The 27,461-nt window shown below is 29.1% G+C and overlaps 2 protein-coding genes and 1 non-coding gene across 6 annotated transcripts; 2 read left to right on the top strand and 1 right to left on the bottom strand.

Annotated features, from left to right (window-relative positions):
• The first annotated feature begins 5,855 nt into the window (after positions 1-5,855).
• Positions 5,856-9,215, top strand: LOC105783752 (transcription factor MYB83). Its single transcript, XM_012609388.2, has 2 exons — positions 5,856-6,346; positions 8,166-9,215. The coding sequence occupies exons 1-2, from the start codon at positions 6,066-6,068 to the stop codon at positions 8,755-8,757; spliced, it is 873 nt and encodes a 290-aa protein (XP_012464842.2). The 5' UTR covers positions 5,856-6,065; the 3' UTR covers positions 8,758-9,215.
• Positions 9,216-15,379: 6,164 nt separating this feature from the next.
• TRNAS-GCU (transfer RNA serine (anticodon GCU)) lies at positions 15,380-15,461 on the bottom strand. The gene has a single exon. It is a non-coding gene; the product is annotated as a tRNA-Ser (tRNA).
• A 3,745-nt stretch (positions 15,462-19,206) lies between these two features.
• LOC105783148 (nuclear transcription factor Y subunit A-1) lies at positions 19,207-24,607 on the top strand. Of its 4 annotated transcripts, none has more exons than XM_012608396.2 (6): positions 19,207-19,354; positions 20,527-20,834; positions 21,552-21,667; positions 21,773-21,844; positions 23,582-23,746; positions 23,939-24,607. In XM_012608396.2, exons 2-6 carry the CDS (start codon positions 20,567-20,569, stop codon positions 24,263-24,265), a joined length of 948 nt encoding a protein of 315 aa, XP_012463850.1. In that variant the 5' UTR covers positions 19,207-19,354; positions 20,527-20,566; the 3' UTR covers positions 24,266-24,607. The 4 variants fall into 4 exon arrangements, with proteins under 4 accessions (XP_012463850.1, XP_012463855.1, XP_012463851.1 ...); XM_012608401.2 differs by having other exon boundaries at positions 19,209-19,354; positions 20,573-20,834; positions 21,742-21,844; XM_012608397.2 differs by having other exon boundaries at positions 19,210-19,354; positions 20,573-20,834.
• The last annotated feature ends 2,854 nt before the right edge of the window (positions 24,608-27,461 follow it).

Genomic DNA, 27,461 nt, shown 5'->3' on the forward strand with positions numbered 1-27,461 from the left:
CAAGTTCGAGTCCTATCTCGTGTAAATTAATTCTGATTATATGTCTAAATTTATCCTTTTCTAGTTTTGAATATATTTCAATTATCCATTCATCCAATGTACTGACTAATTTTGGTTATAATTATATGGATGTTGCAGTAACTTCAAAAAATATTAATTATACTTGTAAATATACATTTTATCCATTTCTCAAATTTTTAAAATAAAATTATACACAAAATGGTAATCTACATTTTAGGTCATTGATCGAAACATCAATTTTGTTATAAATTTTTTTATATATTTTACGATTCATGTTTAGGATTCTTGGTTGTTCCTTCCAATAATGTTGTTTCCAAGTTTTGAACTTAAATCCTCCCTTTAGGAGTACAATGTGACTTACCATTACACCCAACCACTTGTTATATTGTTTGAACTTCAATCATTAGCAAATTAAATCATTTATGCTAATTTCATTGAATAATTTTAATGTAAAAGTTGGTTTCAACAATTAATTGTCTTTTTAAAATATAATTATCTTTGAGACATCATATTAAGTCACGGATATACAATCAATTAAGTTTTTCTTTTATCAGAATTACTTAATCCAGTTAGTATAATTAGCCCAATTTATTAGTAATAAAACTTCAATGATGGAATTTAATGAAATTAAATGTTTATTGATGTGAAAATTGGTGTCAAAATCAAATAACTTATAATGTAAATTACCTTAAAAGGTGTAGTTTCCCATTCTTTTGTTTTCTTTTTAAATTACAAATATAAATTATATATCCGAATAACTACAATCAACACAACAATATAAATTCGAACAAAAAACTAGAATAAATATGAAAAATCTCACATATAGTTTACATATATCAAGACTTGAACTTAGGTGATTAAAATCTCGAAAACTTAATCTTATCAACACAATCAAGGATATCATATATGCTCTTTTTGACACAAGGCTTAGAACTACTGATAACCCCCAATCCATGAATAGGAGAATAATACGTTTCAGCGCACTCGAACCCACGTCTTCCTACGTTGATAATAATACATATACCAATTAAAACTCAATCGAAAACCAATAAATAATTACTTGTGTTGCTTCTAAAAGGTGCAAATTGGAAAGTCAAAAAGGATATGTGTGTGCGTGTGTTTCAGCATATTTCTTTTCTTCTTGTTTTTCCCACCTTAATTGTGATTCAATTTTTTGTTAAATTATGTGTTTGCTGAAAATGTCAGTGACTGAAATCTGAAGGCAAAAGTACTTCATTTTCTTGAATCACAATTCTTGTATTATTTTCTTCACGTTGGTTTCTTAATTGCTTCGTAATTAATTTGAGAAAAAGAAGAGATAATTACTAAATTAATCCTTGAATTTATCTCCTTTTTATTTCGATCCTAAAATTTTAAGTTTAATTGGATTCTTCGTCTTGAAAGTTATCGAGAGTCGTAAATGATGGTCCTTGGTGGAGAAGAGATTGTATGAAACTGTAATTCCACGTCATCCTTATCCCTTTCCAATAGGAGAATGACAAATCAGATTTTTCCTCCTGATTTCTAGCATTTTTTTGTTGAATTTGAATTTTTTAGTAGGAAAAACTGAAATCAGGAAGAAAATTCTGATTTGACATTCTTCTATTAGAAAGAGATAGGGATGACGTGGAATCATAATTTCATACAATCCTTTCTCTCTTTGTGTCACATTACACTAACAGAAAGCTTACGTGGCATATAACAGTGCAAATGTGGCACCCAAGTCAGCAATTTTAATTTAAGTAATTTATGTTGAGAATATAATTATATATTTGATAATTAATTTCTTTTATGTATGTAAGACCATAAAATTAAAAATTTTAAATAAAAAATTTTAAATTATTTAAATTTAAATTTTAGAAGTGAAAAAATTTTATTTAGAAAAATATAATTTAATTATGATTGATTGGAAAGTCAAAGTAAAATTCCACTATAACATTACTCCTATTTTATATTTTTTAAGGACTTATAGACAAATTTATTATTTTTAGAGGGCCAAGGCACTGCCTGCTCTTGATGCCACCCTGGATAAAATGATTGTCTTCTATTAAATTTAAAAAGCTCAAAAATTACAAATAAAAAATTATATTTTTTTTAGGTTTATGATAGTTCTTCTCAATAATATCGTTTTAAATGTTTGAATTTAAATTTTTTTCGAGATTACAACGTATCTTACCATTGCACTCAACACTTCTTAATATATAAATCATATTGATAACTCGTATGCCCGTATTTTATTCATTTTTTTCATGTAATAATTTGTTTAAAATATTTTATATTTTTATAAATTTTGATTTATTTTAATTCATATTTTAAAAATATATATATATTTGTGTAGGCTATGCTACTATTTGATACGACTCAATAAGCTTTCTAATTTTATGTGATTGGAACACATTTGAAAGTCCTCATATTTCCCTTTCATCAATCAATAATTTTATTTGTTTTTTATATAATTTTTTTAATAATTTCATTATAGATTCTGATCATATCTGTTTTTTTACACAATGCTTAGAACTATCCATAGCCCCTCCCCAACCCATAGATAAGAGGATAATATGCTTCAACACACTCGAACCCACGTGCATTGACAATTATATCCATACCAATTTAATTAAAATTCAACCAATATTTTTATATAACTTTAAAATGTCAATAAATCCTCTTTTGTCACATTTTTTCATGTGACCAAAAAAAGGTTCTAGTTTTCTTTTTCCATCACAACCTAAATATATGTCTTTTAAAAAAAATCAGATTTTGATTTAATCGGTTGGACTGTTAATCCAATAATAATTAATTAATTAAAATTTTATAAAATTTAAAATTATAAAATTATAAAATTATAAATCAATTCACTTTCCCTTTTTGTCTTGATTTTTATTTTATTTTTACTAATTCAGAATTATTGCTCGATCCTTTTATTCAAACTAATATACCAATGGATTTTTAATCTCAACATTTCGACCAACTGATCTGATATTATTTTAACAATAATTCCTAAATGTGTAATATAATATTAAATATATGTCCTATATGCATGATTTAAAATTAATCATTCATACCTCTATAGCTTCAAAAACACGTGTTGGATCATGAGATGTTGAAAGAAGAAAAAAAGAGGAGATCATGTGAATTTGAAGCAAAATATCTTGGATTATATATTAATAAAAACATATATTTACTTAAAAAATATTGAACAAAATCATTATCGGTTTTAATAATATATGTTCTTTTTGGATACAATGTTTAAAACTACTCGTAATTCATCCCCAACCCATAAATAGAAGGATAATGAGTTTCAGCGCACTCAAACCCACATCTTCTTGCATTGACAACAATACTCATGTCAATCGAGCTAAAACTTAACCGGACTACTTTATATGAACTTATTAATTTATATACTCGCAATTAGTCATACGATATCATCTGTATTAAGCTTAAAATTATTTGTACTTGCTTTAAAGATTTTTCGTATTTGAATTGAATAAATAAGAATAAAAATTATATAATGAAAGTTTTAAATTATATCATTTTACGAAAATATTAAAATTGTGTTTAATTATAATTTTATTAATAAAATAATATATATCACAATATTTTTTATTAATAAAATAATATATATCACAATATTTTTTCTTTTTTATTATTGTAATAATTATTTTTAAATTATTTACATTAATCCAAGTGTATCAATAATTATTTTGTTAGTATTTTCAATTATAGTTAACAATTAATTAATTTGTTTGTAAGTCATTCAATAAGGTTATGTCAAAAGTAATTTATCATTTGGGGATAAAGGAAAATATACTTACATAAATGTGACTCTTTACATCATTTAGTATCCATTTATGATTATTTTTTCATTGAGGTGTATAAAATAATTATCCGTATACATTAAAAGTATTTTATTGAGCAAAATTTAAAAATATTTCTATTATATTTCTCCACAAAAAAGATACGTGTCAGCATAAGCGGTATGGTTGACTCTACATTGACTTACTGAACTTGACCACTCGTTCCACCTCAAATAGGGATTTACCACTCGAGCTTAAAGGAGAATGTTATCTTAATGTGAACATACTTCTAAGATAATAAGGGGTCTATTTCAGCTTTACTACCTCATACTGATAGAATCCCATAATACGTGCAGATGATTATCCATTGTGCATTTAACGGGTTCAAACGCTTATCTAGCCAAGGTCGGACCAATGGATAATGGGACATTTCCTATAAATACCCTAGAAAACTATGAACAAATGATCGACCCCTTGAACATCCTAAGGTTACTCTGAACATTTGACCTCTCAATCAGCTTGTCATTTTGTCATTGTTTCGACTCTCAACCTTCACAGGTGAACCAGCCTCCATAGCACCACATTGACCTTCTCTTTATCCTCCTCCCGTATTGTATCTTGTATCAACAATTTCTATTTTCATGAAAATATAAATTATGAAAAAAATTAACGTACAAGTACAATTAACAATTTCAAATAAAACATCCATATAATTACATTAATCTAAACAATAATCAATACAATGCACAAACAAAGTTGTAATTACAATAACACATTCGTAAAACTTTTACAATAAAACAAATGGATTAATAACCAAAATATATCCAGACTTAAACCAAAATAAATCTGGATAGGTCTAACCCTGTAAAATGAAAATTTTCAATTTTAACCCTTTAAAATTTATGAATTTTTAAATTGGTACATTTTAAATTAGTGCATGGTAAAATTACATTTTGCCCTAAAATGATAAAATTTTGGTTTAATCTTTTAAAAAAATTATAAAGATATAAACTACTAAAATGATAAATTATATTTTAGCTCTCATAAAAATATACAACTAAAATTCAGTCCCAAAAAAACTTTCTAGCTTCACCCCTAGATAGGACCTACACTACCCCCCCCCAAATGGCAAATTATCATTTTAGTCCCCTAAAGTTTTTAAAAGTATAAGTTAGTAGGGGTGTTCAAACGTCGGTTAGGTTAATACCCGAACCAAATTACCCGAAATGTAAAATTTTTAACTATTAACCGAACTGAACCAAGCCGAAATTTTTTTTTTGTCTTTTGATTAAAATAAGTATAAAACATATAAAAATTACATTGCTAATGTTCATTTTCTTTTTTTTTAATAGTTCAAAAAACTATAAATGGAGGTGAAAACAACAGATAATACATTAGATACACTACATAAATCTTGAAAGTTAACAACCAAACAAAAAGTTAACAATTATATATAATATTTATTATTTATTTCGGTTAATTGGTTAATTCGGTTAATTACCCAATTTCGAACCGAATGAATCGACAACCGAAACTCCAAAAAATCATTAACCGATCTCCGACTAAACTAAATTCGACCACCAGCCGATTAACTGAATTAGATCGGTTCGGTCGGTTAATTCAGTTTTAACTAAACTATGAACACCCTTATAAGTTAGTTTAATGTTAAAAATACACTTTAGCCCCCCAAAGATGAAAATTTTCAGTTTAATCCCTTTAAGATTCTAAATAATAAACATATACAAAGATAAATTTGATAATTTAAGTTTGATCCTCAAAGATAAACTTCTAGCAGGATGATAACTCTCAATCTAAGCTTTTGCTATCATAAAACCTCAACTTTTACATAAACTTCCAAAAGCTTGTCGGCTAAAAAAGCTAAAAATGATGGAGATGCTAAATCTTAAAGGTGAGAACGTAAACAAGCTAAATTAAATTACAATTAATCTCTTTCTTTTCTCTCTCTATAAGTCCCCTTCCAAACCGTTTTTCTACTTAGACCCATCAACCAACTCCCCTTCCTCTTTCATTTCCACTATTCTAAGCAAAACCCCCACAACCATCACCATCATCATCATCATCACCACCATTTCCCCCACCATGAAGCCTCCTCCTCCCTTCTTCTATAAAATCTCCACTAATTTCCTTATGACCAAAAAAAAACTCGTTTATAATATCAACAAAAATAAACCCAAGTCTTTAGTTAGTTCTTAAATTTTCATCTCTTAGGAGATTTTTTTATTATTTTACATGATGAGGAAGCCTAACAATGGTAGCACTATTACTACTACTAACAATAAGCTTAGGAAAGGGTTATGGTCACCCGAAGAAGATGATAAGCTCATTAACTATATGTTAACCAATGGCCAAGGTTGTTGGAGTGACGTAGCTCGGAACGCCGGCTTGCAACGGTGCGGCAAGAGTTGCCGTCTCCGTTGGATCAATTACTTGAGACCCGATCTCAAACGAGGTGCCATTTCGCCAGAAGAAGAAGAACTAATCGTCCAGTTACATTCTATTCTCGGCAATAGGTATGTTCCTTCCTTCCTTATCTTTTGGTTGTGTAAGTTTTTTTTATTAATGGTGAGCAATGATAATTACATGGAAATAGTCTAATATTGCCTTCAATATCATTTCATTGACTAAATATAAGCGCTTATGATCATAGTCTTGTACATCATTATAGTCCCCTCAAACCCTGATTAGAAATATAGAGCATAAATGCAAAGGTCAATTTATGGTTTCGGTCCCTCTACTATGCTCAAATTTTGGGTTTAGTCCAAAAATAGTTATTATCGTTAACTATTCCATTTAAAATTTTTATATAAATTTTTTTGTATTGGAAACGGTAAATGATTCTGATCATATCTGCTCTTTTGGAGGCAATGCCTTAAACTACCTATATCCCCCCAACCCATAAATAGGAGAATAATGCGCTTCAACACACTTGAACCCATGTCCTCCTATATTAGCAACAATGCCCATGCCAATCGAGTTAAGACTCAACCGGCAATTCTTTCTAGCAATTTAAATGTACTTTCTAGCTATAAGCTCCCTAATTTTTTAAGAAAAAGAAACTAAAACAAGAAATGGAGGAGTAATTGGAGAAAAGCTAATATGAAAAAGACTTTCAAGGTGATTTGAAAATATCACAAAGTGAAGCACCAATGAAGAGCTCTCTCATTATTCTGGTTAAAAATTGCTTGGCACATACATGCATGCTGTAAAGCCTTGAGTCAAGGGTTTTTAGGTAGTTGGTGTGATATATATATATATATATATATATATATATTTGCAAAAGTAAGAATCACTTAAAGTACTTAATGAAGAAAACAACAATGCATATATGCACATGAATTAAACCAAGTTTGTTAACTTTGAAATGCGTATTTGATATACTCTTTATGGAGATATAAAGTTGAAAGCGACATGGAAAATACATACAGAATGAATTTAGCCATTCAAAGGGTTTTTAAGGTTAAAATACGTTTTAAGTCCTTGTATTTTCTATATATTTGAAATGTAGTCTCTTTTCTTTTCTTTTTAAAGAATTTAATCACTCTACTTTTTTATTTAAAATACAAGTCTAATCATTAACACCGTTAAATTTTTCTGTTAAATTCAAGTTCATTATAACATCGTTTAACAGTGTTAATAATCGATCTGAATTTTGAAATTTAAAAGGTAGATAGAATAATTTTTAAAATAAAAATAAAGTGACTGAATTTTAAATGTACGAAAAATATAGAGACTTGGAGCATATTTTCTAAAGTTATTTATTGTATGAAGAATCTACAATCAAATATCTTAAGAAGCTTAAAAAATTGGGAAGATTTTTGCCCAAAACATTAGACTTTATTTGGTACCTAAATACCAATCCTTTGAGTTGAAGATACTCAACCCAACAATTATATAATGCTTTTCGACTTTGCATGCAGATTCCAATGCATGCCTCCTCTCCAACCTATAAATAGGAGGATAATGTGTTTCAACACACTCGAACCCACTTCCTCCTACGTTGGCAATAATGTCCATGCCGATCGAACCAATACTCAACCAGCATATAGATTAAATATTTAATTCTTCATATATTGCATAAAAAAGTTATCTTGTCCACTTAACACAATTTAGTTTTATTTTTTCTCCATGATCACATTGAAATTTTGTAGTATTTTCTTTGCTTCTGTCCAACTTAATTTCAATTTGAAGCCACAAATCTATGCGTTTTATACGATAAACATACAAAACAAAAACATAATTAACACACACTTTCCTTTTCTTACAAAAAAAAAAAACATACTAAACCCTTGCTTTTCTCATGTTTTAATCCTTCTTCTTTTTTGTTTCAAGGTGGTCTCAAATTGCGGCTCGCTTGCCTGGTCGTACCGACAATGAAATAAAGAACTTTTGGAATTCGACGATAAAGAAAAGGCTCAAAAATTCTTCACCAAACACCACCGGTTCATCAACATCAAACTTTAACAAAGATTCCAATCCAGTCGGCTTCATTACAATGGAACAACAAGGTGTTCTTTTGCCTACGTACATCGATTTATCGTCGACTTCATCCAATTCTTCCTTGCAATCAACCGTCACGAACCCCGGGACTGCATTCGGTGCCACCGTCGGGTACTTTGCGACAAACGTCAACTGTATGTACGGTGAAAACGAGATGTTATGTGGGGAGGAACTATACATGCCTCCTTTAGAAACTGTTAGAGAAAACCTTAAAATCGAGAATACATTCGAAAGCGACATCACCACCACCACCACCACAAACAACAACAATAACGTAGATTGCAGTATGAAATCGGAGAACGTAATGACCGGTGCGGCTGTCGGGAATTTTTGGTTAGGTGAAGAGATTAAAGTTGGAGACTGGGATTTGGAGGATTTGATGAAAGATGTTTCTTCTTTTCCATTTCTTGATTTTCAAAGTTAAATATAATTAAAACATTTTAGGTCAAAATTAAAACATTAAAAAAAACCCTAGAGTTCATTACAAAAAAAAAAAAAACTTAAAACCTTGTTTGTTTGATAGTGAAAAAGGACTACAAAATTCTCATAGATTTCGACAATACTTACAAAAATTGTATAAGTTTATAGGATATATATATATATAACACTATGGAATAAAGGTGACATGAAAATCTTTGTAATTTTTGTATTATTGTGAAGAGGAAAATGGGTACTTTGATTGACTTAGAAATGAAATAATAAGCCATGTATACACTTTGTAATAGAAATAAGAAGGAACAATTTCAATTTCTAAAGTAATATTGTTATTACTAGATCGAATCGGTCAGTTGAACTGATTGAATTGAAAATCGATGGTCGATTTAAGCGACATCATAAAATTGAAAAGGAATTGAATTGATAAAATGAATGTTTATGTTTCTATTGTTATTTATTTTTGTTTAAATTTTTAGAATTTTCAAAATCAATAGTTCGATTCTTATAACATAATGGCGCTATGATTAAAAATAACTCTCGGAAAACATGATTGAATTGATAATTAAAATATTATTTTATCTAAATCAAAATAAATATAATAGTCTACATGTTTGAGATAAATATCAAAATTATAATTGAGTTTTGATTCAATATGTAATATCATACATGAACTTTGATTTTGTGCATTTTTTTATATTAGGGTATTTCTTTTTCTTTCTTAATAATCTCATTATAAGTTCTGATCATATTTGCTCTTTTTGACACAATGTTTAGAACTACCCATAACCCCTACCAAACCCATAAATAGGACGACAATGCGCTTCAGCTCATTTAAACCTACGTCCTCCTGCATTAACAATAATGTCAACGTCAATTGAACTAAGACTCAATCGGCAATGTATTTCTTTTTTACTATTCGGAAATAAAACATAAAAAAAATGAAAATAAAAAATATATAACAATCAAATTAGCGTACAACATGTGACATAAAATCACTTTTTATATTCTTTTCAAATTATTTGACAATTGAAGCACAAGGCAAAATCAATAGTACCTTGTCGAAGCATAAAATGAACAAATTATTTGATATAGACGTCAAACTTACTAAATTTGATGTAAAGTACACAAAATTTGGAGTTATTTGTAAGTTATTAATTAAATTTAATGATTATATAATTTGATATAAAAATAATATAAATTAATTAATATATCAAAATTTATAATGAAAAATGAATTATTAACATGTAAAATTAGTATAAATTTATCACATTAAATTCGAGTAACATAACAAATTATAAATTACTTAAAATTAATTTCAAGTGATAACATAATTACAGATCACCAGTTTAACGGTTAGTTCAATTTTAATTAAATAAATTGTTAAAAAATTCGTTAAAGTTATTAAAATAGGAAAAATTATTCAACTAATTTTCTAATGGTTCTAAGTAGTTCACCCAAAATCGGTTTAACCCTTTATCTAAATTGGTATCTTGATCAATTTTAAATCCAAACAATTCGATCTATTCAAACAATCATGCATAAATATATGATTAATTATAAATTTTGATCATATCTGTTTTTTTTTTACACAATACTTAAAATTACCGATAACCCTTCTCCAACCCATATATAAGAGGATAATGTACTTCAGTGCACTCGAACCAACGTCCTCCTATATTGGTAACAATACCCATACCAATCATAAATGCAATTATTAGATGAAAACAATAAAATTTATTATTGGTTACTATAGATTAATTTGTAGGCTTGGAAAGGAAGCATTATAATTAATATATACAAGTTATTGAAATAAATTATATTTAATTTTCATGTGGTATCATTCTTCCTTAGAATTGAAATTATATAATCACTTAATTAGCTTTTTTAAATGGTTGAGATGTCCATTTCTATAAATTAAAATCTTCCATCCCCAAATTGGAAGTTGGTACAAAGAAGTAACTATTAAGCAAAACAAAGCAAGGTCTAATTAGTTAGACAATAACTTAAAAATTAATAAAGTCATTTCAATTGAAATTTCACATTAATTTATTTCTCTAAATCATTTTCCTTTAGACTTTCCATAATTTATTAACTAACTAATTTCACGATTTTACAAATTTTAAAATTTTAAGTTTGAGTTGGTAATTTTGTGGGTTTTTATCGATTGAGTCTTAGTTCGATTGATATGAGTATTGTTGCTAATGTAGGAGGATGTGAGTTCGAGTGCGCTGAAACGCATTATCCTCCCATTTATGAGTTGGAGAGAGGCTATGGATACTTCTAGTTATTATGTTAAAAAGAGCAAATATGACCTATAATGAGTTTGATAAAAACAAATTGTGGGTTCTTTTCCAAGTTTATTTTGGCTAGTTAATTGTTTGAATTGAATTAATTATTGAGTTAATTATAATTGGTTTAACTCTTGAACTGATTGATTCTATTAAAATTTTTGTAATTACTAAAAAATGATGAGTTGAGTTTATTGATTTTAAGGGATGATATATTTTTGGTCATTGAATTTGATAATTAAGTTTATTTTGATATTTAAATTTAAAAATATAAAATTTTAATGATGTGATATTATGATATTGTGCGACCCAATAATTTTAAAAAATTTACATAAATTTTCAGATGATGATTTGGTACTATCTTAGAATATCATATTCGATGTTTTAATAATCGAATCGGTGATTGAATAGGTTAGACCACCAGTTTCCAGTTCAACCAATCTATCGGTTCAACCTTCAGACCAACAATAATTAAATAAGTAATTAAAAATTCATAAAACTGTAAAAACATAAATGAAAGTATTAAATTGGTTCCGCCTATTCAACTGATGTTTTTATCTTGGTTTTCGATTTTTACCAATTTCCAAGTCAATTGGTTCAACCCCTTTATTCGAACTGTTATATCAATCAGTTCTCAGTCCATACGATCCAATCATGTTCCAGTAATATTGGTCACATCATCAAATCTTGAAAAAATCTAAATTTAAAGACCAAAATAAATCTAATTATTAAGTTCAAGAACCAAAATATCTTAAATTCAGGGGGTTGTCCCCAATTTTAATTACTTAAATTGAAGAAATACTAAAGCAATGATAACGTATGGTTGTTTTCTCTTTAATTATGGAAAGAGGTGACCATTGCTATGCATGTGCTTCGCTTACCATAGCTGCTTTTAAATATATTATTTATTGTATATTAATAAAATATTAAAAATATAGTTTATATTTACATATTTTATAATTATACTTAAATTTAAATTTATTATTTAAATTTGATTTGAGTCAATTAATCTGAGGTGAAATTTTCTTATACAAGTTTAGCTCGACTTAAGTTTATCAACTTCAGGTAGACTATTTGACTTATGAAAAGATTTTTAAAGGCCTTCATTTTTTGGGTAAACTCCATTAATAGTCATTCAACTATAAAAATTACAAAATAGTCACTCAACTATTTCAAATTTTTAGGTGTTTCTATTTTTATATTAGTCAATTAGTGACTAAAAAGACAAATTGAACAATGAAATGACTATTTTGTAATTTCCTATAATTGTATGATAAAAATATTAATAATTATGTGACTATTAGTGTAATTTATTATTTTAAAAATAGATTTTGTTAATGACGAGACTATGGGTGAGTTTGGATGGGCGGTGCGTTTAGCTATGGTTAGTGTAAAAACAGCGATGGCGGTGAGATTAGATACTGTAGCGATATTGTAGCGTCAGACAAAAAGTAAGCTAAACGCACCGCACCCAATCGTCCATCCAAACCCACCCTATGTGTTTAAATCCATTTGAATCAACAACCTTAAAGAATTTATCATCGCCATTACAATAAGTTGACTTTTAATACCAAATTATAATGTATAAATTACTTATATAATATTGAAAATTACTAACGATTGATGGTATATATACATTTTTAATTTGATAAGCATGTCTCATTTATTTTTAAACTAATATTTTAATAGTTTTTTTCGAAACTGATTGAAAATAATTGATTAATCACGAAAATAATTTAGGTGTAAAATTTTGTATGAAAATGACCCATTTCTTATGATGCATGCCGGTGCCGTCATTCCTATTGGCGGCACCACCCCGTCATTATTGAGCAATCATCAACTTTTAAAGAAAAAAAAATTTGGATCCTGCCAAAAAAAACTAGTGGCACTAGACTAAAGTGTGATTATATAAAATATTTAGGAACCTGATGAAGCAATTGTCCTTTTTAGATTGGCTGGCGGTACCAAATTAAATGCTTTCCAATTTTTTTGTCTATTTGCATGTTAGGTCCATCCCCTTTTGAAATTAAATTTAAATAACCTTTAAAAAATATAAGAATAACAAAATATACCCTTCTCATTTTTTAATTTTTTAAAATAATAAACTTAAAAACTATATAAATTATTATTTAAATTACCCAAATAATCTCTCAAAAATTTCCTCAAGTTTATCTAAATTCAAATATGCTAGGAATGAATAGAAAATGTTTAAATTTAGATAAACTTGAGAAAATTTTGAGTGATATATTTGGGTAATTTAAATAAGAATATTATATAATTTTTAAGTTTATTGTTTTAGAAAATAAAAAATGAGAAGGGTTTATTTTTGTTATTGTTATATTTTTAAAGGTTATTTAAATTTAATTTCAAAATGGGACAGACCTAATATGCAAATAGACCAAAAATTTGGAAAGCATTAATAGTGTCGTCGTACTGTCAAGCGGCACCCCTATTTTCAGCTGAATTAAAGGGTAATTGCTTCATCAGGTTTTGAACGTTTTATATAATCACACTTCAGTCTAGTGCCGCCAATTTATCTAGCGGCACCAATAAAAATTGTTTTTTAAAATGCAATCATTGGTCGATGATGGGGGGCTGGTGCAGCCAATGTGTCTGGCGGCACCAACAAGTACTATAAAAATCAAGTATTTTACGTACATGATTTTTAATTTAATTGATTTTCGTAATTAATAAAAAAAATAGGTTACTTCTAAAAAAAAGTCTATTTTAATAGCTTTAAAGATTATATATTTAGCAACATTAATTATAATTTCTTTGTTAATTTTCTTCTATGAATTGAATAATTAAATAATTAAATAAATTATATATTTGCATATTATAAAACTCAAACTTAAAAGCTTGATTCTTGAGCTTCAATCCCAAATATCAAATAAGGAAAAAAAGAAAAAGAAAAAGTATAGTGCTTGTTTACATCAACCCAAGTGATTTCCACATGGTATTCCCATTAAAGTATATAATCATTTGCTTACATCAACTCAATATGAATTTAGATAAGTGGTCCTTACGATTAGTATAAAAACAGCGGTAGCGGTGAGATTAGATACTGTAATGTTACAGTAGCATGAGAATAAAAGTAAGCTAAATACATCGTACCGCACTCAATCGCTCATCCAAACTCACGATCAATTGAGTTTTCAAGACATAAATAAATCTTAAACCTTAAAAATATATATTTCCTTTTTTTACTCCCAAAGAAATCAATTTCGTAGCGATATAGCCCTTCTAGTCAGAATGTTTTATTTTGATAATGAATCGTATGATTTGAAATTAATTAATAATAATAACATATGAAATATGTATGATATTGAAATAAATAAATAAATAAGTTAGATTAAATTGTGAGTAAAACAAAATTTAAATTCGTAAATACATTAGATTATTAAGTGCACTACAATCGTTTAACATGATGTTGTAATCAATTTTGAGTTGATGTCGAGTTTACTTGTGATAGCAACTTAATAAATAACATTATTGGTACCAGATTTTGTCACCCCTGCATTATGGGTGAAAGAAAATTTTCTCTTAAAATTTGTTCAGTAATGAATATAGGTGTGGCAGTAACGAACTTATATGTTAATAATATTAAACACGTGTTTGATCATTGGGTTTTTTTAATTATTTTATTTAAATATGATATAAAAGTACGAAAAGATAAAAATGAAATCATAATAATATTAATTATAATTTAAAAGGAGTATTTCTATAATTTCATAATTGAGTTGGTGATCCAGTTAAGGGTGACATTAGCTCCTTAAATTGCTTAAATATAAGTATTAGGTTAGATATTAAATATGCGTTTGATCATTGGATTTGTAATTATATTATTTAAAATGATATAAAAGTACGAAAAGAGAAAAGTGACATCACAATAACATTGATTATAATTTTACAAAAGGGTATTTCTATAATTTCATAATTAAGTTGGTGACCAATTAAAGGTGACACTAACTCAATAACGTGTTTAAATATAAGTATTATATTAGATATTGAACACATATTCCGTCCTTGGATTTGTAATTTGTAATTATTTTATTTGAAAATGATATAAAAGTATAAAAAGACAAAAGTGTTATTGTAATAATATTAATTATAATTTAAAAGAAATGATATTTTTATAATTTCATAATTGAGTAGGCAGTTCAATTAAGAGCGATACTAACTCAGTAAAATACTTAAATACGAGTATTATATTAGATACGTTAAATATTTTTGAAAAAGAAATTTATAAAAGCAACAATCTCATTTCCCACGGAAGGATATTTTTGGAATTTGAAGAAAGTGCCAAAAAATACAAAAAGTAAGCGACGCCTGAGAGATTCGAACTCTCGCGGGGAAACCCCATGTACTTAGCAGGCACACGCCTTAACCACTCGGCCAAAGCGTCACATCTTGTTTTCTAGTATATTTTGTTTATATTTAATTTCTTTTAAGCTTTCCTCTAAATAAAGGACTCCATGTGAGGTGTCCAGTTACTCAATGCTTTAGCTCTTTATTTCTTTATATAATTTTTGTTTGGCTTCTTTTGGTAAAATATATTTGTGTCCTTTAGTAGAAATTTTCAAATAATAAGTAACAAGTTCTTTATTAGTCCCACCAATTGCAACAAAAAAGGGGTAATATAATTTTTAGCCCCTGAACATTTTTTAATCCATTTTGGTATGTTTGGTCTCTAAACTTGAGTTCTGTCAAGATTTGATGGCATGACATTCTAAAATTTGATCACTTTATCAATTTTTTATATTTTTCAAATTTAGGGATCAAAATTAAATTAGCTGACAAGTCTCGACACCAAAACTGACCTAGTTACCATGTTTATAGGCCAAAAATTATATTATCCAAAAAAAATCCCTTTATTTTATTTTTTAGCAATTGGTCCTCATATTCTACGACAGTTGACAAGTTAATTCAATTTAGCAACATTGTTAAACCTTATCGTAAAATTATTGATCTGAAAAACAACAGGAAAACAATTTATATGCGGATAATTAACAAAATCAGTAATTCAATAAAATTATATGGAAACAACTTGAAAAAATCTAGTAATCCAAAATCACGTGTGTACCAATAAATGTCTATCCAAAAATTTTATATTTAGTCCCTTTACTTCTATTTTTAACGATTAATCCTCGTATTTTATGAAAATAATGAAGCTAGTTCATTTTGACAACACTATTAAACCTTATCATTGACTTGAAAGTCAACATTTCAACCATCTATATGTCAATAATTAGCAAAAACCAACAATTCAACAAAAGTATACAAAACAAATTGAAATAATATCTACCAGCAATTAGACTGAAGTTTCCAACTTTCATGAAAGAAGAGGACAAAATTCTGATATACTAAAGTAAGGGTGCTAATTTCGTAATTTTCATAAAACAAAGGATGAAGTCCGAAATTAGACCCATAAATTTTATTTGTCGTTACCCTAATAAAAGTGGTCCCAAATTTGAGACACGCGTTTCTCGTAATGTTTTTTGCCCGTCAAGTGCGTGTCACGTGGGCCTTTCCCCTTCCATATTTTTCCTGCGTCTTTGATAACGTCACCCTAAACTCTACTCTCATTACGTACACTCTATCTTTCCCCGGCAACCGGCTCTTCACCGTTTTTCTGCTCTTAGTCAACTCAAGTAAATGCTCTGAATGAAGAAAGGTCAAGGGATTTTATCTACCCTTTTAAGGGGAATCGATTAATTTCAATTAAATAAATTATTATAAAATTATAAATTTTGGGTCAATTGATTAATCAAGTTTAATTGATTTTTTTATTTTAATTCTTACCAATCATAAGTTAATCGATTATTTCTCTTGTTTAAATTGGTGTGCTGGCTGACTCTTGATCCGACCAGTAAAGTCTTGTTAATATCTAATATTTTTGAAACTGGTTCGATGGTCAAATCAATCAATGATTTTAAATTTGAGAAATATAAAAGAACAATTCATTGTAATTTCGATAGTATAGGAGATTTTATGCTCAATTTAACTCACGCTTGTTGCGTTTTTATTCAATACAATTATATCATCGTAGTTTCACTCTTGTATTATATTAAATAATAGGGTAAATTATATCCAATGTCACTGCACAATTAGTAAGTTTACATTTTAGTTACTCAATTTTAAAAAGTTATAAAATTGTCATTGAACTATTCGAATGTTTTTTATTTAACTCACTAGGCTATTAAGTTTTTTTTTTTAATCTGACTGGCAAGCTCCAAGTGATGATTCGATAATCGATATAGTGAATCAATACCTATCGATGAGTAGAAGAGTATACTTTAAATCCAAGTCGATTTAATAGTTAGTGTTAAAATTTAGAGAAAAAACTGTTTGAGTTTTGGTTCATAGATTCGTGGTGTTTCAAAATTGTTTCATTAAAAAAATAAACTGTAGAAGAGAAGGGGGAGGAGAGCCTTCATTTGGTCCAAGTAATACTAGTAGAGAAGGTCATACAACAACGGTTTTATTTGCACAATGACTTAAATGAAAACTTTCAAATAGTTTAGTGACCATTTTATAACTTTTTAAAATTGAGTGACCAAAATGTAAATTTATTAATAAGTTATTTTATGAATTATTTAAGAAAGGATTTTATAACAAAAAAACATTCACACCATATCACTTTGAAAAGTTGTTGAAATAATGAAAACTTTCAATTTTATTTGCATTTTGTTGAAATAATGTAGCAAATTTTACAGATATTAATTTAAAATTTTATAAATTGTAAAGATTAAAACTAAAATTTTTCATTTTAAGAGGGTCGGATCATTGTCAACCCCTTGATGCTGCCTCAAAATTTAATGCAGCAAATTTTAAGAAAGGATTTCAGTGAAGTAAAATTTGCTGCATTAAATTTTGAGGTGGCATCGAGGGGTTGGCAATGGCCCGATCCTCTTAAAATGAAAAATTTTAGTTTTAATCTTTTACAATTTAGAAAACTTTAAATTAATAAATGGTAAAATTACATTCCACCCAAATGATTAAATTTTGATTTAATTTTAAAAATTATAAATATAGAAACCATTAAAATGTTCATCAATTAATTAATTAATTAATTACTAATGATTTGTAAAAATCCCTTAGAAAATGCCACTTTTAAATAAGATGAGAACTATTATCATGAATTGGATTTTAAACATTTATCTAGTAAATTTTAATTAAAATATATTTAAATTATTATATTGTATTTGTTCATACTTTTATATATTTAAAATTATTACATTTATTTCTAAAAATAGTTATTATATTTTTTAAAATTTCGAAGATGAAGTATAATTATTAATATTATTAAAATTCATTTGTTAAATTTGATAATATGATATTTTAAAATTAAAAAATTCATTTGGCAGCTTGTAATAAAAATAAAATTTTAATTAATTAAATTTAATAGAAGAATTTTAATGATATTAATAATTAAATTTATATATTTTTAATCTAAATAATAAAGGAAATAAAAGTGGATAAATTTCAAATATCTGAAAAGTATAAAGATTTCGTGTTAGATATTTGGTAGTCGTTCTGATTAAAACTAATCGCGCCAAATTTTTGGGATAATTTGTTTAATAAAATCCAAGTTTAGGGAGTAATGTGGATAAATAATTCAAGGATCAAATTGAAAAATATCAAATTTAAGGGTTATAAATTGCTTTATCCCAAAATAAAACAAAAAAAGAGAGTAATAAGAAGGTTAAAATATGTCATAAGTCCCTGTACTTTTCACAAATTTCAGAATTTAGTCTATCTACTTTTCATATTTCAAAATTAAAGTCCAACTATTTGTAAACTTGTTGATGTGATATTTTGAAATTAAAAAAACTCACTTAGTAGTAATGTAAATGCAAAATTAATATTGTAATGAACCTGAATTTAATGAAATAATTTTAGTAATGTTAAAAGTTGGGCTTGAATTTCAAAACTTGAAAAGTAAAGGGACTAAATTCTTAAAAATAAAAAGTATAAAAATTAAATTCTAAATTTACAAAAAATACAGGGACTTGTGGAATATTTTAACTTAATAAGAAAAAATAGGACTGAGAAAAAAACCACGTGTCGGTAGAATCTCAATAAAACCTGGAATTCTAACATTTTGTGACGTCATCAAAGTTTAACTCTCAGAGTTTAAATACGCAATAAATAAATAAATAAAAATAGGCGAAGCTCTCTTTTTGGTGTTTTAACTGAGAATTGCAGAGAAACTAGATTGACTCTCTCTTATTTATTTTCTCTCTCGAAAAATCCCCAAAATCTAGGGTTTTTGTTTTTGTTCTTCTTTGTTAAACGGTAAGTGTCTCTTTCAATTCCCTTTTTCTCTTTCCTTTTTCTTTTAATGGATTTTTTTCATAATTTCTGATTTTTTAAAATTGTTTCTTCTTTTTGCCTCTTTTTTTTTTGGGGGGGGGTAATTTATAAAGTGGAATTGCAGTAAGTTTAGGGTGTTTGGAATTTTGGGGGGTTTTTGTTTTTGGTTTGAATTTTTATCTTGTATTTGGGGGTTCTGAAATTTGGGGTTTTTTATTCTAGAATTTGATGAATCGAGGTGATCTTTAGTGTTAGAATTTCGGGTTTTGTGGGATAACTCGAGAAATAGGGTTTTCTTTTAAAGAAAGTAAAATTCTGGGTTCCATGCAGAACGAGGAATAATAGTTTTGAATTATTGGGAATTTAGGGAAAAAGAAAAATTTGTGAATTAAGAGTGAACTTTGAGGAGACCAAGTAAATAACTTTGTTGATACAGCAAAAGAATGTTGTGAACTTTAATATTTTGGAAAGCATCAAAAGTAAAAAGGATTTGTTATAGATAAGATATGCAGAATAACAGTGATTGAGAAATCTTTTTATTTTCTTTGAATTTTGAACATAGAACAAGTAGCAAAAGCAAAATTTACTAATATGGGCACAAAATATACTAATTTTCCATGAGGAATGTTAATCAGTTCTGGGTTTTGTCTATGTGCGTGGTCAAAGTTTTGTGGTTATCACTTTTATGCTTTTTATTTCTCTTTTTAAGACAAGTTTTGATGTATTCTTTTTGATGAATGTGGAATTTTCTTTTTTCTCCTTTTTATGTTTTTCTTTCTATTCTATCTGCTCGAAGGAAAGGTCGTAACTTCTTGTATGAGGCATTTTCGCTGGTTCTGTGTTAATTGCGGTTCATGTCTATGTTTTGCTTTGTTTTGTTTTTCTTATGTGCCATTACATAAGTAAGAAGAATTCGTGTTTTCAAAGGACAGATTCCCATGTTTTTATTTCAATTGGTGTGTTTTTGTAGCTATGTCTTTATGTTTATTTTATGTCAAATGGCTTCTAATTATGACATGTTTCTTGTGTGGAAGTAATTTATTGTTTGGTCAGAAGGAATCATTCCTTTCGTTTTGTATTTTCTATCTTGATGGATGGCCCTATTGTGATTGTATATTTTAAATAAGTTCAAATGTCCTCATCTTTGGGCACAGAGAATAAGAAATTGACTATCATTTGAGTGTATTGGGAGGAATGCAGTCGAATTCTGAAGAAGGAAGTCAATTAGAACCTGATGTGCATGGTGTTCATCCAACTGCAGTTTATTCTGAACCCAAGTGGTGTAATACCGGTTATGGTGCCATCTCCTCGGGAGCGAGAGGAGTGAACTCACTAAATTCATCTTCGATGGAATGCACTAATGCTTCAGAGTCGAATGATGGGCAGTCACTGTCCAATGGTGCACTAAATGAAGAGGATGATGTTAATAAAGAAACACAAACTACTGCATCCTCTCGGGCAGGTACTTCACATTATTATGCTAGTAATATCTGTAGCCAATAATTACTAAAAAGAAAATGTTATGGACATAAATGGCTAAGTCTGTATGAAGTTTACTGCTTGGCCGTATTCTTGGTAAAAGTACCATGGAGGTTTCTGTACTAGGAGCAGGATTACATTTTTCCCCCGCTACTCAAAAAATGGGGAAAGTAGTCCCTATATACTAGATCAAAGAGCAAACTGGTCCTTTTGCCGTTAAAAACTAGTCCTTTTACATCAACATGAGGTACACATGGCATGCTATGTGTCACTGTCTGATTATTCCATTAGCCACGTCAGTTTTTAATAGTACAAATGAATGAAAATTTTAACTAAAAGGACCAATTTGCTCTTTAATCTAACGTACATGGACTAATTTATCCATTTCTTAAGTAGAAGGGGTAAAATGCAATCTGACTCCCTAGTACAGGGATCTCTATGGTACTTTTACCCCAATTCTTCATCATGTAATGAGTTCTGAGATTGAACATGGATATATAGGTTATTCAAATTAGATATCGTTCTAGATTCTGTTTAGTGGTTACTACTATTTCATATAAACCTTTATGATGGTTATGTGGAATTGGAAATAATTGTGAAAACCTAGTTCAAGACATTTGGTCTCTCTCAACTATTATAACCATACAAGTGGATACGCTAAGCAACGGTTTCTTTTGCCATGCCCTCTGTTCATTTTCAGTTGGAACTGGTGGACAAGAACATCACAATTTGCAACATGTTGGATCTAGCATGCCTGCCGTGCGTGATGAAGGCCTCACCCAACCTCCCCTGCTTGAGCTTGTTGGTCATTCAATCGTAAGTGGCTCAGGTTCAATATTTTCTCTTCTGTACTGTTAGGGGTCTCATAGTTACAGAACTTGCTATGGAAGGATTCCTAGTTTTCTTCCAATCCTTTTGCAGGCATGTGCATCAAATCCTTATATAGATCCACTTTATGGAGGAATGATGGCAGCTTATGGACATCAGCCTATGGTATGCAACCTTAGTCTATTCCTATCAATATGATCTAGTCTAGATGCATTCTTCTCTTACAATTTGATCATTGTGCTCTTGCTATATAATTTTTATCTTGAATTTGTGCTGCTTGTAGATTTGTTTCTATTGGTGTTCTATCTTTTGTTTGAAATCTCATGAGACATCAAGGTTATACTGATGCTTCAGTACACAGCAGTTTACGTATTTAATGTCACTCTGCTTGATAAACATTTTTTCTGCCTAACTTACATTTTCAAATGCAAAGCATAAACGTTTTTCTGGAAAAGCTTTACTATTATTTTATTCCTTGGTTTGAGTTGGAAAGGAATTGAACAAGATTTGCACTTTGCTTACTTTTCAGCATGTTTGTACATATGCTCAACTCAGTGTTTGTTAAGGGTGCAAGGAGCGCTGTAGGCACTATAACCATTTTATACTTGAGGCACAAAGCGCAAAAAATGTGCCTGCCTGAGCAATATGTATGTTTGTGCTCTTATTTGCACCAACATTGGTAAATTTTCTCTTTATTTTGGTGAGCCAATATATGTGATTTTTTTTTGAAGGGGGGGGTGGGGTGGGGAGGGTGTTCCATGTTTGTTTTCAAATACTCAAAACATTGAGAAGTGGAGAATTTTGGAATTTGCATCTGGAAAAAAATTCCTAAAAATACTCGCAAAGCTGAAGGATTTTTTTCCTTCTTTTAACAAATAGAGCTAAATTTTTGTACCTTGTGGAGGGTAATTATACCAAATTTTCTCGAAGAAACCTAACATGATATTTTTTAAGTCTACCCATAGCCAAATTTTTATGTTATATGCTTAACTTTGGTCTTAGCTAGTAGTGTTTGCATGTTCTAGTGCTAGGTTTCTATCTTTTCATTCGCGTCTTAATTTCTTATCTTCTAACGGACTCCATCATAGGGGTAGACCAAACCAACAAGCCTTAATCCCAATTTACTTGTGTCGGATACAAAAACCAAGACAGAAACATTTATGTAGGGTCGGGTACATCAATCCTCCTCCTATCATTCCTATCTTCCACCATCTTCTCTTCTAGATCTAATAGAATAAAATTGTTGGGGGTAGACAAGGTAAAATGAAAATAACAATATTGCTGGAACTAAATGAAAACAACTTCATGGTGGAAGTTCACATGTAGTTACTTCATTTTTGCACTAAATTCAGCATCCCTTAATTTAGATGACCAGTTTTGCAGGATAGTATTTTCTGCGACTTTGGATGCTTGCTACTTAGATGAATAGAGAAACATGTTTTTGAATTTCAAGTTCTTTCCAATTCTTAATCTTTAGTGAATCATCGGTCCATGATTTGCCGTTTTCCTCCTCTTTTTTTTCCTATCTTTGTTTTTATATATATACACATTTGGTAGAACTGTGATTCGAACCCAAGCTATCCTAGGGGAAGGTGAACACCTGGCTAGTAGGCCAAACCTTGGTGTTCTCCTATCTTTGTGTATGGCCTTGGCATATTGGGGATTGACATCGGGATGCTAGGGAACAGTGAAATCCGACTGAAGCATGATTTTATTATATTACCAGGCCTCAGTCACGAATTGTCACTTGTTCTTCTTCTAGTTTATTTGTTATAATATGATAAAATTCTTGAAAGCAGGAGCACCGTTACAGTAAGCTTCTTCGTTTAAGAACCTTCTTTTGATATTTGACGGACAAGACATGGTACACTTTCCTAATGAATAAATTTTTGCAATGGCTAGGGTTATCCTCCGTTTGTTGGAATGCCTCATGCAAGAATGACTTTGCCGATTGAAATGGCACAAGAGCCTGTTTATGTAAATGCCAAACAGTACCAAGGAATTCTGAGGCGAAGGCAGGCCCGTGCCAAAGCAGAACTTGAGAAGAAGGTTGTTAAATCCCGAAAGGTAAATCTAAAACCACATACTTGCGCACTTTAAACAAGAGATCTTTTTCAAAATATCGACTATTAAAGTTCAAACCTCGACTTAGGGAGAAACTTGGTTCTTTTTATTGTTTTGTATGGTTCGACTCTAGTTACGTTTATGCATGTCGTCTGAACTTTATCCTTGTAATACCACATCTTCTATGTCCTACAGCCTTATCTTCACGAATCAAGGCACCAGCATGCTTTGCGTAGGGCGAGAGGTAGTGGAGGACGTTTTGCAAAGAAAACAGATACCAATCCAGGAGAAGAAAAAGGATCAGGTTCAGGTCCCACGTTATCATCCCAATCTCCAAGTTCCTCCGGTTCTGAACCATTACAAACTGATTCCAATGAAACCTGGACCTCCTCCCTCACCCAGCATGCCATCCACCATGTCAACGGCGGCAGCCATTATCAGAAGCTAGGTGGTAATATCTCCAATCAGGCCGCTTTCTATCCGGTGAATGGAGGACAATCCTTTCAAAAGCTGAAGGGTTGAACTCCAGAGACGGTTACAGTCAGGGCAATGCATTAGCGAGGCGGCAAATCATTCTTGGCTTCGGTTAGATGGAAGGGGAGAAGAGATTGTATGAGACCCGGACATCGTTTTCGTCTTGTCCATGCTTCTATAATTTTTCCCAAAGCTGCATTTTTGTAAATATACCGTTGAATAGAACTGAAAAAGTAAGTAGCTAAATTAGTAGAGCTTGTGAGAAATATTTGATAACTAGAAGATTGCACCCAGGGCTTTCATTGTCGTTTTAAGTTAAAAAACAAAACATGTTTTTGTAGTTTGGATTAGCAGTTTTTTTTATAATGGTGCACCTTTTTAAACGTTAAATGTATGAGCCTTTTGATTATAACGTCTACAAAATATAAGTTAAAATGTGCTGCAGGTCCCTATACTCTTCAACTATTTGGAATATTCTCCCTGTACTTTTTATTTTTAAGGAATTTATGCCCATTTATTTTTTTAGTTTTAAAAATGCAAAGTGTAATTTTTAGTGAATTTAATAAAGAAGTTTAATGAGGTTTAAAACAGAATGATAAAAGTAGAGAGAGACTAAATTTTAAATCTAGGAAGGGTATATAGACTTCTAAGTAGACTTTAGATCGAAGGTTCTTTCGAAATTTGAGAGGATTTGAGTAAAATTATTAAGCTTGTTTAAAATAAGGCTCGAGCTTGGTCCGACTTGACCCGTTTTTAAGTTTATAATATTTTATATTATGTTATTTTTATATATTATGTAATTTAAAGCACTTTAAGAAATTAAACCTATACAAAATAATGTAAACATTAAAACAACGTTAAGATGACTATATAAAAATTTTCAATAAATAAAAAATATATAAATTTATTAAATATTAAAATAATATAATATAAATATTTTTTTTAAATAATATGGGTGATCCTAAAATGGGTTTGAGTTAAGTCTTTTGTAAATATTAGCGGATTTTGACAAAAATTTAAACTCACATTCGAGCTGAACTGAGTTTAAGAAAACCTAAAATATGTTACTATCATGCTTAGGCCTGACCCGAATCCAACCCAATCTAATTCATGAACACCTCTTCCTCTAAGCTCATATCTTAACTTAAAAATAGATACAACAAAATTCGATTTTTTACTTTTTCTGAAAAGGAGTAATGATGAACTTTACAAAATAAATTAAAATATTTATAAAAACAAAAGAATTAATTATATGTAATTAAAATAAAAAATAAAGTAGTAAAGAAATTAGAAGCATGATTAAATATTATTTTATTATTTATATTGTAAGTGTTCATTTAATTACCAAATTAGATGAATATGTTAGTATGATGTAAGTGGTGACCTTTGTATTAAAAAAAAAAAAAAAGTGGTGACCTTTAATTAAGTTGACGGCCAAGGACTCCTTTTTCCCATCATCAGTCAACAAAATAATAAAAAAAAATCAGTAATTGCCCTTTAAACCCTAAACCTTCATCTACTTAATAAATTCCTCTTTAGATTTTACTAATTTATTTTTAAAATAGGAACTATTATCAGATATAAAATAAAAACTTAAAAAACTAATATTTTAAAAATAAAATTTATTTTTTAAAATTAATAAAAATGCTTTTAAAATAAATAAATAAATAAATAATTTTTAATCACTTCATGTAACCGGATTTTTTAGAAGTAAAAACGTAATTCCGTCCAAGTTCAATGTACCACTAAGCTCCATATTTGTTTCGTATCTTTGTCCCATAACTATCTCACGCGCTTTATTTTGACATTTGGTAACGCGCTATTTTTTTTTTCTACAACCAAAGCTTATATTCCAAATTTGGGGAATGTTAATATGAGGACTAAATTGTTAATACAAAATTTTAATCACTTTCTAATTTTTTATGATGTTGTTTTTTATTTTGGTAAAGTAAAAAGAAATTTAAAAGTTGGAATTTTTATTATTGTATTAGTTTAAAATTTTACAAATTTTAAAAAGATAAACATGAATTTAATATTTGATTATTGAAAAGTCGAGCATTTAGGGTTCTGAGAACAAACTATGATGTTGACATGTAAAAGATACTCATGTCACGTGATATTATTGGAATGGATTGTGTTTGACGTAGAGGTGTTCATGGGTTGGATCTCAGCAAGATATTAAATACTTCATGTTTGTCCAAGCTCGGCTCGGCCTGAAATATAGGCTTAAAATTTTGCTCAAATCCATCCATATTTGCAAAATATTAACCAAAGCCCATTTTAAGCCCGCCCATATTATTTTTAAAAGAATATTTATTTATTTTAATATTTAATAATTTTATACATTATTTTTTTAATGTGTTTTAAATTACATAATATATAAAAATAACATAATATAAAGTATTATAAACAAAAAAAAATGGGTCAAGCCTAGCTTGGGTCTTGAATGTTTAAACCCGATTCTAACCCATATTTTAAACAAGCTTAATTTTTTACCCAAACTCATTTTTCGAGCCTAATATTTTTGCCTAAACCCTCCCAAATTTTGGACAGATAGCCTAGCCCATGAACAAATCTAATTTGACAGAGAAGTTTATTTGATAATTTCTCTTTAAAGAGGTATTTGTCATGCTTTGAGTTATGTTCTTTATTCAAATTTCTTTTTATATTACTAACTAAACGTAAAGATGGCAAAAAAAAAAAATCCCAGATTTGATAGGGTTTGACTTGATTCGATAAGGACAATTTTTTTTATGAAATAAGGTTTTGAAATGGGTTAGGATGAATTTAATTCTTCAATTAATCAAATCAAGTTGAGTTTAGGAAAAATTCATCCCATCTTGCCTCGATTAGAGGTGCTTGCCGCCCGACCCGAAATATGAGAGGGTTCGGATAAAAATATAGGCCCGAAATATGGGTTTGAGAAAAAAAGGCCCGTCTAGAAAACAGGTAGGGCTCGGGCACTGCTTTTTGGGCCCGGGCCCAGTTCGGCCCGAATATATAATAAATATATTTTTTATTTTTTAATTTTAAAATATTTTTAAAATACTTTTTTATTATTTTTATTTTTAAAATATATTTTTGGTGTTTATTAAAAAAGGGTCGGGCCGGGCTGGGCTGGGCTAGGGCTTAGGGATTTTTCCGTTCCAGGCCTGGACAAAATTTTAGGCCCATATTTCGGGTCAGGCTCGAGCCCGGGCTGAAATTTTTTATGGGCCTGGCCCGGCCCATGAGCACCTCTAGC

This window comes from Gossypium raimondii, chromosome 13, assembly GCF_025698545.1.
Source record: "Gossypium raimondii isolate GPD5lz chromosome 13, ASM2569854v1, whole genome shotgun sequence".
NCBI classification, from domain to species: domain Eukaryota; kingdom Viridiplantae; phylum Streptophyta; class Magnoliopsida; order Malvales; family Malvaceae; genus Gossypium; species Gossypium raimondii.